General features: G+C 35.8%; 2 protein-coding genes across 3 annotated transcripts in view; both read right to left on the bottom strand.

The window, feature by feature from the left end:
* The window catches only part of LOC138696099 (aminopeptidase N-like), a 35613-nt gene extending 27190 nt beyond the window's left edge, over window positions 1-8423 (bottom strand). Inside the window, exon 1 of the mRNA XM_069820637.1 lies at window positions 7908-8423. Coding sequence (XP_069676738.1) covers window positions 7908-8242 — 335 coding nt within the window. The 5' untranslated portion in view covers window positions 8243-8423. The remainder of the gene's footprint in view (window positions 1-7907) is intronic.
* A 5046-nt stretch (window positions 8424-13469) lies between these two features.
* The window catches only part of LOC138696101 (aminopeptidase N-like), a 50596-nt gene continuing 49777 nt past the window's right edge, over window positions 13470-14288 (bottom strand). For both annotated transcript variants that reach the window (XM_069820642.1, XM_069820641.1), the window contains exon 13: window positions 13470-13784. In XM_069820642.1, the coding sequence (XP_069676743.1) occupies window positions 13541-13784 (244 nt within the window). In that variant the 3' untranslated portion in view covers window positions 13470-13540. The remainder of the gene's footprint in view (window positions 13785-14288) is intronic.

Genomic DNA, 14288 nt, shown 5'->3' on the forward strand with positions numbered 1-14288 from the left:
GTGCCCTGGGAAAGTAGTGACGATTCTGACAATGATTATATTTATTGTGGTTAATACTTGGAGAACATATCATGTTGAGCTTTCCGATAAAATAGCCGAAGCTATCATTGTCTTACAAATTAAATTTATCTACATCCAACACCAATCCAGACTAGCATTAATGATGGTGGTGAACAAAAATACTTTCAAGCCAACAATTTTATATCGTTATGTGCTACTGCTACAACTAATTCAATGAAAGAAGCCCAATATACTCGAAATTTATTCATGGAATACTTTGTCTGATGAAGGCTGAATTGAATTGCAACAGAGAGAAATCTTAATTGTACGATTTATTGAAAAAATGGGACTTTATTGTAACTAAATGTGAAAATAGTTATGTTTTTTGTATTTTATATTTTATTAAACTTAAGCTGAAATAAAATTGAAAATAACCTAGAATCTTGTATGATATAACACAAGTTAAATCTTCCTCCACATATTATCCTGCATGTTCTGGTTGCAGTACTCTTCTAGGAGTATGTTCTGCAAGCATGGACATTTTCTAACTTTTTCAATTAACTGTTCATAATCACAATATGTACCTACCTATTCAAATGACAATATGTAGAAAACACAAGTTGTGAAGATGATTGTTACAAAGTGAATGAGAGTTCTGCACCTGGTGTGACAGAAAGCTGTACGTTGGTCCACTGCACATGCCCATACATAGCAATATTTTGAAAATACAGCCGAGAATCAGACCCTTCATGACACAGCTAAGATAGTGAAAATAGCATTCGCAGTTCTGTATAGCCAATCAAAATTAATACAGTCTCCATCATCATATCCCACTTCCCTCAAATCCATTTTAATATTATCCTCCCATCTACGTCTCGACCTCCCCAAAGGTCTTTTCCCCTCCAGCCTCCCAACTAACACTCTATAAGCATTTCTGGATTCGCCCATACGTGCCACATGCCCTGCCCATCTCAAACGTCGGGATTTAATGTTCCTAATTATGTCAGGTGAAGAATACAAAGCATGCAGTTCTGCGTTGTGTAACTTTCTCAATTCTCCTGTAACTTCATCCCTCTTAGTCCCAAATATTTTCCTAAAAACCTTATTCTCAAACCCCTTAATCTCTGCTCCTCTCTCAAAGTGACAGTCCAAGTTTCACAACCATACAGAACAGCCGGTAATATAAATGTTTTATAACTTCTAACTTTCAGATTTTTTGACAGCAGACTAGATGACAAAAGCTTCTCAACCGAATAATAACACATATTTCCCATATTTATTCTGCGTTTAATTTCCTCCCGAATGTCATTTATATTTGTTACTGTTGCTCAAAGATACCTGAATTTCTCCACCTTTCCGAGGGATAAATCTCCAATTTTTATATTTCCATTTCGTACAATATCCTGGTCACGAGACATAATCATATACTTTGTCTTTTCGGGATCTACTTCCAAACCTATCGCTTTACTTGCTCCTCCCTAATAGTTTGTGGATTTTCTCCTAACATATTCACGCCATTCGCATGGACAAGAAGTTGATGTAACCCGTTCAATTCCAAACCCTCTCTGTTATCCTGAACTTTTCTAATGACGTATTCTAGAGTAAAGTTAAAAGGTAAAGGTGATAGTGCATCTCCTTGCTTTAGCTTGCAGTGAATTGGAAAAGCATTGGACAGAAACTGGCCTATTCGGACTCTGCTGTAAGTTTCACTGAGACACATTTTAATTAATCGAACCAGTTTCTTAGGAATACCAAAGTCAATAAGAATGTTATATAAAACTTCTCTCTTAACCGAATCATATGCCTTTTTGAAATCTATGATTTCTTTGCTGTGGTCGTGCCAGAGAATCAGTCCCATTCCGAGGCTTATTGTATGAATTCATAACAAGCTGCTTTTTACGGTGATGGGTTGTTAGCCCTTCGCCCAACCCCCAAGCTGGAGGACCACCCCTTACCAGCTGTCCATGACTACTTATTCAATATATTCCAGCTACCCTCCATATCTGGAAGTCGTCTTCTCTATCCACAACCAAGGATCATTGCTGCCAACAGAGTGATTGAATATAAATCCTAGTTTCCTGAGAATGATAAGAGACAGATGATGAACAGGAATACAGTATTCATGTGGAAGCTTCTAGGAACTAGGTACAACAAATTCCTAATTCTTCTTTATAATCCTAAACTTTTCACTTAATTTTCCAAAACTTACATTTTTTGAAAAGAATATGCAGACCCAGAAACAAAATTCAGGTGGCCCAAATTTTGTTTCTGGGTCCTTATTCATAATTCAGAAACTAACGGATGAATTTGCTTAACTTTTCATATCCTTTATTTGAATGTAAGGAAATTTTCATAGTTGGCATATTTTTCAATTAGCACAAAATTTATTTCTGCAGAGAAATAGTGATCTTTTTATATGGTCCCTGGACATTTCATGTATAATTCCTCTTATAATGCTTCCAATTCCTGCTTGTAGTGCTTTTTTCGGATTGGAAATTAGTAAAAAATTCCATATAAATTACGAAACTTGTAATGTTTTAAAACTATGATGAAAAAATATGTTGCTGTGACTGTACTGAGGGTCATTGCACCACGAGTAGAAGAAAGAAATTGAACATTCTTACATACTTACTTACAAATGGCTTTTAAGGAACCCTCAGGTTCATTGCCGCCCTCACATAAGCCCCTCCATCGGTCCTATCCTGTGCAAGATTAATCCACTCTCTATCATTATATCCCACCTCCCTCAAATCCATTTTAATATTATCTTCCCATCTACGTCTCGGCCTCCCCAAAGGTCTTTTTCCCTCCGGCCTCCCAACAAACACTCTATATGCATTTCTGGATTTGCCCATACGTGCTACACGTCCTGCCCATCTCAAACGTCTGGATTTAGTGTTCCTAATTATGTCAGGTGAAGAATACAATGTGTGCGGTTCTGCGTTGTGTAACTTTCTCCATTCTCCTGTAACTTCATCCCTTTTAGTCCCAAATATTTTTCTAAAAACCTAGGAACCTTATTCTCAAACACCCTTAATCTCTGTTCCTCCCTCAAAGTGAGAGTCCAAATTTCACAACCATACAGAACAACCGGTAATATAACTGTTTTATAAATTCTAACTCTAAATTGGACTTTCTTCCTGAAAAAATTCTCCGGTGGACAGTGTCAGAAGTTGCGTTTCTGGTACTTTTCTTTGTATGAAAGGATTTTAACACTCAAAAGTGTCTCTGTCAATACATTCCTGTCATTTCTGTAAAATTTAGTCATCCTTTGAGTTCTGTGGAGTATGCAGTAAGTTTACAGTGCAAAATGGCATAACAACCTGTGAAATGAATGCCTCTTTCATAATGGTTGATGACGAGAATTGGGCTGCTGTGCAGGAGAAGTTGGTGGAAGTTAACAGGAGGATTTTGTGTCAGTTAACTGTGTCTATTGACCTCAGAAATCCGCGGTATTGACGACATGGTTGCATGTCATGCTGCCACTACCGCCCAAGATGAAGACAGTGTTGAGGAAATTAAATCTGTAGAGGAAGGTGTCCCTATACCAAATGAAGCCCTCGGAACAGTAAATATGCTCCTAGAGATGTATCAAGTGAATTTAACTGTACTTACTTGAACTGTATAGAAAATGTCATTCCAACACATGGCAAGCAACAATCAGAGATTTTTGCATGTGAAATGAACTCTTATTTGTATTTTGCACTGTAACTAATGCACAATAAAATATGTTTCCTATGAAGTAGTGTCTAAATTGTTATCCCCATTTCACAAATCATTTCCCATCTATAGCACTGTCCCACTTATGCTTGAAGGCCACAGTCCCTTGACAAGCGCATTAACAGAGTTACCGGTATATTGTATATATACACGCACAAGGTTTTTCAGTCAATCAGTCAATCTTCTCAATGTATCCAGCTGTTTGCTGACAACATAAAGTCCACTATAGCCCACTGTAGTCTTTTCAGTTCTTGTTTTTCATGAGAAATGGGAGATATTTTGATCGGTGTTCATTATAGATGCCTGTTGCTAGTATCCAGAGTTGGGGTGTAGTCAATATGTACTGCAGGGCTGTGTCTTCTGCAACTGGTACTGATGGTTTTAATTTACTTATTTTGTGGTTTATGGATGGACAGTATAGAAGAATGTGTTCCAGATCTTCATCATGAAGTCGACCTGGTTGGCGAGTTGGTATAGCGCTGGCCTTCTATGCCCAAGGTTGCGGGTTCGATCCCGGGCCAGGTCAATGGCATTTAAGTGTGCTTAAATGCGACAGGCTCTTGTCAGTAGATTTACTGGCATGTAAAATAACTCCTGCAGGACAAAATTCCGGCACATCCGGCGATGCTGATATAACCTCTGCAGTTGCGAGCGTCGTTAAATAAAACATAACATTTTCTTCATCATGATTATTACACCACAGACAAGTAGGAGTATCAGAAATGTGAAATCGGTGTAGGTACAATTGTGTGACAATGTGACCTGTTTTGGCTCTTGTTAAAATGTTTGAACATGTCTGGGCAAGTTTTTGTACATTTCCAGGTCATTTGGTTTCTTTTGTACGAACTGTAAAATTTTTTCTTTGTCAGAAGAGAGCCAATTGTTGATCTATAGGTTTATAAAATGAGACTTTACTGAAACAAAGGCAATGGATAGAGATATCACTTGAAGAGGTCTTGGCTGCAAATATGTTGCCTGTTTTGCAATATTATCGACTTTCTCGTTTCCAGGTATACCATAATGACTAAGTATCCATTGAAATATTATTTTCTTTTGGAGTTTTTTTAGTTTACTTATTTGTTTCTGAATTGGAATAATTCTATGTGCATATAGGTTTGGTACATATTTGATTATAAGCCCCCTTGGGGTCGGTAAGTGTGCAAATAGATTTTTCAGAAATTTGAATAACACACTGAAGAGCAGCATCAATAGCTAGTAATTCAGTGTCAAGACTGGAGGAGGATGAACATGGTATGAAATAACTTTCTTGATATTTTGGAATATAATACCTTGCTCCTGATGTCCCATCATCAGGGTTTAGAGATCCATCTGTATAAATCTGAAGATGAACCTTATATATGCTGCAGAGCAGTTCCATGGCATCTAACTTAAGAATGTATGGAGGATCATTTTTGGAATGATTTCCTCGAATTTGTATGCTATGTTCTGGAATCACCCATTTCCATGGAGGAATTTCGTTCACAACTGGAGTTTTAGCAATGAGTGTGTCTGTGATATAGATTGGTATTTCTTCTTTGTTTATTTTATATAAATTACACAGGATATTATCTGACAGTTTGAAGAACACCAGAGATCTGGATGAGGCTTGCAATTTTTAAGGTATTTTTAGATCATTTTGTAATACATAATGTCTGTTTTTCAAGAGTAACTCATAATTGCAATTAAAATTGAATGAGGGGATTTTGAACGAAAAGCTCAGGCACGTCAAACCTTATATTTAGAAAGGAATATTTTTATGGAAACAAACAACTTTTGAGACAATTTTTGTGCGAGTTATGACGTCATCGAAATCATTTTTAAATTACACCACAGTCTAGTATATACAGTCAAGAAGCTTGAGTTGTGAGGGTGCTAGGAACAATAGACTGTGCTGGTACTATTTCACATTGTCTGTAATGAGGTGATATTAGCGATCCTAGTGGTTAGCAACTATCTGTGGATGCATATTTACTACGTATTGAGCTTCGTGACTGTATATACTAGACTGTGATTACACCCTACAGTTTTTTTTTTTTTTTTTAATATCTGAAAGAGCATAATTTTTTATGTAATATTTCATTTATTTTGTACAGAAGCACTGTAGTTATGGTTACTATGGTAACAATTTTATTGTTGATATATTTTGATAGTCCCTATCTTATGGAAACTGTTTTATTGATGAAATCAACATGAAAGATGGTTGTGACAGATAATGAACTTTTTATGTATGAGACATGTCCACGTTCTCTGAATTGTACTCAACAGATAACAGAGGGATAGGTGGTCGATTTGGATGAAAAAGTGTGCGTACCTCTTGTCATCTACGTCGTTTGTCACCAAATCCTATCTTCGTCACAATCTCAGTTCTCTTTTTTTCTGTTAAAACATCTTGTTTTATGTTGATTTCATCAATAGAACTGCTTCCATAATACAGGGACTACAGATGGCTTTTAAGGAACACGAAGGTTCATTGTCGCCCTCACATAAGCCCGCCATTGGTCCCTATCCTGTGCAAGATTAATCCACTCTCATCATATCCCACCTCCCTCAAATCCATTTTAATATTATCCTTCCATCTACGTCTCGGCCTCCCCAAAGGTCTATTTCTCTCCGGTCTATATGCATTTCTGGATTCGCCCATATGTGCTACATGCCCTGCCCATCTCAAACGTCTGGATTTAATGTTCCTAATTATGTCGGGTGAAGAATACAATGCATGCAGTTCTGCGTTGTGTAAACTAACGAAATATATCAACAATAAAATTGTTACCATAGTAACCACAACCATAGTGCCAAATACCTTACTATAATAATACCGGACAGCTAGCAGTTCTGCATGTGAATGACGCTGGTTCTGCTACCTAGGCGGCCGGTGTGGCGATACTCACGAAACAAGCTGTAATCAACTGCAATGTATATTTTTGCTGGGCAAGTTAATAGTATTATTAATTAGTGCTGTGTTAAAATGTTAGGGTGTATATGTGCTGTTTATAATTGCTACAAAATTACAGCATTACAAATTGTTCCAAATCGTACTTTCGATTTCCGAGGGATCATAAAATGTCAGTCAACAACATTCTTTAGTAGGCCTAATTCCTTTGTCTTTGTGTTGATAGAAAAATACAAATTAGCTTTTTTTTTTAGACCTAATAAATGAATAGAATTTAAAATATATTGGAAATTTTAAGGTTTTATCAAATTAAGTTTTATTGTTCACATGCCTTTACTAATTATTACAAGCCTGAGATTACTATCAATTTTATCTTCGCAATTGTCAGCAATGGGTATATAAAGCATTATTGTAAATTCATTCTTAATGTCAGAATTGATTTTGTCTCACTAAACCAAAGAAAAAATATGTAACAATTAATTACGGAAAGTAATATGAAGTATGCAATATTTCTCATAATATACAGCTTTGATATAAGATAATAATTTTACAATAAATACTATTCAACATTTCTTAAGTGTTTTATATAGTATTCCACATTAGTAACTCACGTTTTAAACAATAGTCCGAATCCCGCTATATTAATATTTGTATTTGTAGACGTAATTCCGCTAGATGTCAGGTCCGCGATATTTCGCACTCACGTCAATGCTGCTAGTATACAGCTGTCCGGTATTATTATAGTAAGGTATTTGATAGTGATTATATACAAAACAAATTAAATACTACATAAAACTATGCTCTTTCAGATGATATTAAAAAACTATAGGTTTTCATTTAAAAATTATCACGATGACGTCATAACTCGCACAATAATAGTCTCAAAAATGTTTTGTTTCCATAAAAATGTTCCTTTCTAAATATAAGGTTTGACGAGCCTGAGCTTTTTGTCAAAAATCCTGTTATTCAATCTTAATTGCAATTATGCATTACCTGTACTTTTGAAACACCGTGTGTGTGTGTGTGCGTGTGTGTGTGTGCGCGTGCGCGTGTGTGTGGGTGAGTGTGTGTATAAAACAAAGTGGAAGTTACTGTTTTTTTACATATTAATATCGTAATTATGAACATTTGAATTAAACTCAACTATGTCACATCCACAATTACAGAATGACCCCAAAAAAGATTAGCAGTCTATTGCTGAAGGATTTGTATCATGGTGCACAGGATATATGGATCAGTTGAAATAAACTAGAGCAAACAGAAAAAGCCAGTAAGTGCACCCAGGCCTTGTACACACCTGTCATAGAGGCCGCTGGCAGGAGCACGGCCTGGTGCACGGATGCGGCGCATACTGACTTGCTGGTGTACGACACGCAGGTGCTCACTGGCGTGCAGCACCACATTATGCGTGGCCTCCAGGCACGTCACGTTGATGTGTACATGACCGCGGAAGTGACCCTCGCCAGGGTATGGGATGAGCTCCAGGTGGTAGCCAGTGGGCACAACAGCCTGCGGCAGGCGGTAGTCATCCAGGTGGATCCGTGCCTCTGTTGTGTCGATGCTGCGCCGGTGCACAGCACTCCTCGACACTGCCACACACACAGCCAGCACAGCCACACACAGAGAGCCCATGTCCAGCACTGCAGCCCTGCTATTAGCTCAACTCACTCTAACCAGGACGTTGGGCATTAAGAGTGATGAGGAAGACGACACTAAACGTGTCTCCGTGGATGCAGAAACGGGGAGCAAATTGGATAATGAGAGCGAATTACTGACCAGTCATCATGTGCAGTTGATACTTCTTCATGAGTCAGCCACCTACATGACATGACAATTATCTTTACTTTGGCGTCTTGTGCAATTAACTAATTGCTTGGTTCTTAAGTACACTGACCTTCACTCATTGCATGAGAGGCATTTAATAGGTTAGCAGTTGATACAGCAATGTTAAGTGAAGCACTTCAGAAAACTGAGGATCTCGATAGAGTAATCTCATGTTTTATATCAAATGTAACTGAAACAAGTAAAACTAATTGTTGGTTCTGAAGTGCACTGACCTTCACTGAGAGGCATTTAATAGGTTAGCAGTTGATACAGCAATTTCAAATGAAGCACTTCAGAAAACTGAAGATTTCGATAGAGTAATCTCATGTTTTATATTAAATGTAACTGAAACAAGTTAAACTAATTGTTGGTTCTTAAGTGCATTGACCTTCACTCGAAGCCTGAGAAGCCATTAATAGGTACTAGTTGATGCAACAGTGTCAAACAGAGCATTTCAGGGAAGTGAAGTTTTCGGTAAAGCCATGTCTTGTCATGTATCTAGTATAACTGACGTAAATTAAGTAATCGCTAGTTCTTAAGTGCACTGACCTTCATTCACTGCATGAGAAGTCTTCAATAGCTAAGTAGTTAATGCAGCAATGTTAAACAAAATTTCAAAGAATTGAGAATTTCGGTAGAATCATCCATGTATTATCTAGTGTAAATGAAATAAATTAACTACTTCTTGTTTCTGAAGTGTACTGAATTTCACTCACTGCTTGGGAAGCTATCGGTAGGAAAGTAGTGAATACAACAGTGTCAGACTGCACTTTTGAAAGAACGGAAGATTTTGGAGTCATATCATAATGTGTCCAGTGTAATTAATTGAAATTTAATTAATTACTGTTCCTAAATGCATTCACTACATGTGAGGCCTTCAATCAAGAATGGATACAGTAGTGTTAAACATAACATTGCAAGGAACTGAACATTTCGAGTTTAAAAATATAGTTTTATTTATTTTTATAGAGTAAATTAATGTCCATATTGTTTTAATTTTCGTAGAGGATATCAACCTGGACATCTCCAATAAACGTCACTTAGGCTAAAAACGTTTTCCACGCAGTTCGATATATCATTATTATTTTACGTGAATGTTTGACTAATTATGTTAGAAAAAAAAATTCTCGTAATTGAAATGAGTTTCCGCTTGATTAAGGGGAAAAAACTATAGGAAATCTCTTTTCTCATATTATTTTAAGTAGAGCCTCTATTTCCTTAATATAGTTTCATATCAATGTAATACAACATTTTCACTTTATGGTAAGTTGCAGACATAAAAAAATAAAAAAAAAAATGCAGTATTATAAAGAAAATGATATATCTGCTCTCAAGTGTCACAGAATCACAAATCTTGTCTTAAATTAAAACTAAAAGACTGCTAATCAATTTTGTTTGATGATTTTTAGAAATTTTAATTTTTACCCTATATTTTTATTTTTATTTTGCATTTTTATGAACAGAAAGAAAAATTGCACGTAAATTTTTAATTTATTCTTTAATTTGCAATTTGACAATTCCCTCTTAAGAATTATTCATGTATAATGTGAGAATATGCCCTGAAAATTTTATTCAATTATCTCTATTATTCTGTGAGATATTAGACTACACATTAAATTTTGAAAAAAATGTAAAATAAACAAACTCCGAATATTCAACGAATTGTAGCACAGCAGCTGTTTAAAAATGGCATAAAAGAAATTATTTTCTTGCTAACGACCTTGAAATGTCGCTCAAATGAAGTCAATACTATGAAGCATTTGAAGGCTAAAAATGAATCATGTTAATTTTGACACATATTTGGTCATTCCTGTAGCTCCCTCCCCTTGAAGAGCAGTGACTATTCCGACATTTTTAATTTGCGGGAGGGGGAGCATTTGGATTAGCAGAACTTGGAGTAAGCAACTCTCCTTCTTGTGCCCCCCATCTTTTAAATTGTTATAAGAAAATGTTTATACCAGTACCAGTAACTTTAAATATACAGTACGTTTAATTTTCCTTATGCACATCATCTAAACGTAAATCAAAAATAAAAGATGAAGGTAAAATGTAACAGTACCAGTAATTTAAGAATTTAAAAGATGGACATTGGTGGTTTGTGCAGAGTGATAAGAAAAATGCAATTCGTAAGGAAATAGATAAATACCATATAATAGTAGACCTAATTGAAGTACTGGTAATGGGTAAACTGTATTGGAAGAGTTCTTAAACAATTTTCTATTGCTCTTTCAATATTCGTGTGTGTGAGTCACCAGTTAGCTTGTAGTGGGCTCTATCCCATCGAAGTGCCACTTTCCACCACTGGCATAGTTTATGTTAGAGTGGTTGGGCCACAATTCGTACATCTCTGGTTCGAACCCAGACTGGGGAAAGTGCTGTTTTATCACCAGTGCAAAAAAACAGGAAACTACTTCACTGTATCTTCTCAGTATACTAATTCTCTGTCTTTTTATATAACGATCTATGGAGCAATTAACTGCAGAAATCCCTACAATGTGAACCAATGCCTTAGTTATCAGGTATGACAATAAAAGAATACTGTAAATGAATAAATAAATATAAGTAAATAATGTTAGTGATTAAATATCTTGTTTAGAAATCACTTCGTTGATAAATAATTATGAAATTATTAGCTCAAATTTTCTTTTGCTTAGAGTTAAAATTCTTTGCTAAGTTTTGTAATATCTTTCGATTCAGTTAAGTCGATTAAAGATGGAATCAGTAAAGGATTCTGAAATGTATGAATACCGGTACTTACAAACTCCACAACATTCAAACAACTGCGAAGAATAGAAATCTCATGTCAGCTGTATATAGCCCATGTGTTATTAACTAATTGTGATGTCCAGTTAGATTCGCCCACTGCTGAGGGCAATAATCGGTTTGCATTTCCTCCTCTAGACAAGATAAATGAGGGGAAGAAGGGAAAGAACTAATCTAATTGTAAGAGTTACGTGAATCGCGAGGCCTCACAAGGGATACAAGACTCTAATTAACAAGTTATATGAGCCCCAAGCCTGTAGGCCATTTGACTTCGATATTCGCTGTTCCCTTGGAGGATTGATTTGATTGATTAATTTCACGAGGATTGGATCTGGGATGGATCTCTATATTTAAGTTGTTTAGCCCCATTGTCCACTCTGTTTGCAATGATTGTCTAAGTCCGAAAGATGGCCCAGGTGGCATTAATGAATGTCAGATTAAAGAATGTCATCTGGGCCATCCATCAGATGCTGACAGGCGGGCCATCTTTCCTGGGCACTGCAGGTAAGGTCCCATCATCTACTGACGGGCCCAAACCCAGAGCCAAGAGCCCCAAGTCCTTAGAACCTAGATCAGCATCGGAAACCCATACTATCCCAGACATTACCTAGCCCAGGGGTGCTCAACCTTATGAATACTGCGGGCCAATATAAAAAAAATGGTCTTTTGGAGGGCTGCAGATAGGCTATCCTCCAATAATAAATAATGTACATAAATATCTTACTAATTAATGATTACTGTAATTTATAGTAATTAATAATTCAATTCCGTTCAAATATTTTTTTAAATTTTAAGTTCGAAACTTTACTATCGGGCCACAGCAAACATAGTAGTGGGCCGCAGGTTGTGCACCACTGACCTAGCCTATCTTAACTATTGCAGATGATAGATGAAATGAAGGGGATGTGGAGAGTGTTGGTGGAATGAAAGAGGGAAATAGGAGTATCCCGAGAAAAACTATGCAAGGTCTGCTTTTTCCACCACAAATTTCACCCAGATCTGACCGTGGATCGAACCCAGGTCGCCTGGATAGAAGGCCAGCACTGTAGCCTTAGATGTGGCTTCCCTTGGAGAAACTCGGTATCATTTTTAATTAGGAAGAATCGAAAAGTGAACATAGCTATATTCTTACTTCTTGTCATTGTAATTAGACCTAGTACTTGTCCTTTCAGGACTTTGAATTAGAGATGGCGATTTTTCGCAAAAGCAATCAAATTTGAAAAGCCTCCGAAATTCGCGCACTTATGTATTTTCATTTTTAATCATAATGTAATAATTTTTATTGGTATTGAATCCATTACAAAAATGTTAAATCAGAAAAAAGAATGCGAAGTAGGCTATATATATATATATATATATATATATATATATATATATATATACATATATATATATATACATATACACACACACACTATATATGTGCTATTTAAAAGTGAAAAGACTTTTTTCCGATTTAAACACAAAATAAAGTTTTGTAATTTCATTAAAAAAGAAATCATATATTTCTGTCATATAAGTTTATCGTTTACAAAATTCAGGGGAATAAAAGCGTGTATTGTTTACTTGCTAGCCATAAAGTTATATTCCCAAAAAAATTCCACCGTCTTCTCCAAACAACAATGTAGGTATTGAACTATTTTAAGCAATTAAATATTATTTAATTTTATCAGACAGAAGAACAAAAATAACTGAAAATAACAAGACATTTGTTTCAGCCTCTCATATAATGATGTCTGACTTGTAACTGAGTTCTGCAATCTTATTTAATTATTTTCTTAATATACAGCTCTAGTTATTTTTCAGTTTTATGTACATAAATCTAAATGTTAAGGACTGAAAGAAATATATTTTTCATTCATTAATTTTTTACATAAATAAGATAGTTAATTCACAGATGGCCTTTTAGATAAGGTAATAATATTACATATAGGTATATTTTGTACTGTACATTTTTTGTGATATATATTTGCGAATTACGTTTTTAAAGAAATTGTCGAGTTAAAATTTGGTACAGTTATTTTCATGTAACTTAAAAACACGTTTTCCCAAAATTATAAATGTTAAATTCAAATATGCTACAAAATGCTAGATTTCAAACTACAAGTGCAACGTTTTAAATTTAAAATGCTAAAAATCACCATCTTTACTATAAATTTATTATGTTTCTTTTATATATATATTTCACAAAATATTCTCAAGGCAAACCATAAGTAAATAGCCTTTGCAAGTAGAAGAAACAGAGGATGCAGGAAAAATGTAAAAATGAATATAGTGTGAGCATTGCGTAATTTATATAGCAAGAACATAAACAGCAACTACATATAAATATAAATAAGAGAATCAGGCAACATCGCAGGGAATGTGAGAGTCGAGCCACGCCTCCATGACAGGAAGTGTTGCATCACTCCATTGGGCCTCGGCGTTGATTGTGCGGAGGGCCTGCTCCACTATCTGCTCAGCTGTGCCAAACTCGCCCTGGCGCGTCACATACAGTTCTGACACCAGGTTGTAGCCCTCGAGCGTCTTAAAGAACTCTGTGGCAGAGTGCACCATGTACTCCCACATGCGGGGTCTGCTTCCAAACCTGTACACAAAATAGTATATTACATTAAACTGTTGCTAATTATATCTTATATTCGCTGTTTCAAATCTAGTATGTTTTTCATTGAAAATATGGTAGCAATGCTTTCATCTCACACAGTTCACATTCATTCTTGAGTTGTTCTCCTGACTGGATGTCAGTATCTGATTTAGTTTATATATTGTACTCTGTAAGTAGATTAATGCAATTAATTTTGCATGAATTCACATAAAATACTAATACAGTAAAATCTCTAGTATCTGGTACCCAAATAACTGGCAATACCAAAACAACTGCACTTTTGGCTATACCAAAAAAAAAGTCATTCAAGTCGGACGAAGATGTGAGTGGTTTTCGTGGATCACACAGGCCACATATTGTGTTTATTCACATTGTTCACGCGTGAAAACATAGACAGAAAAACCCTGTTATGTCCCAGAAGTAGATCGAGTGGCATCGGTAAGCTGTTACTTGGACCTTGCAAGCAATGCGCAGAGACGATATCTT

This window comes from Periplaneta americana, chromosome 3 (assembly GCF_040183065.1).
Source record: "Periplaneta americana isolate PAMFEO1 chromosome 3, P.americana_PAMFEO1_priV1, whole genome shotgun sequence".
Lineage (NCBI taxonomy): Eukaryota > Metazoa > Arthropoda > Insecta > Blattodea > Blattidae > Periplaneta > Periplaneta americana.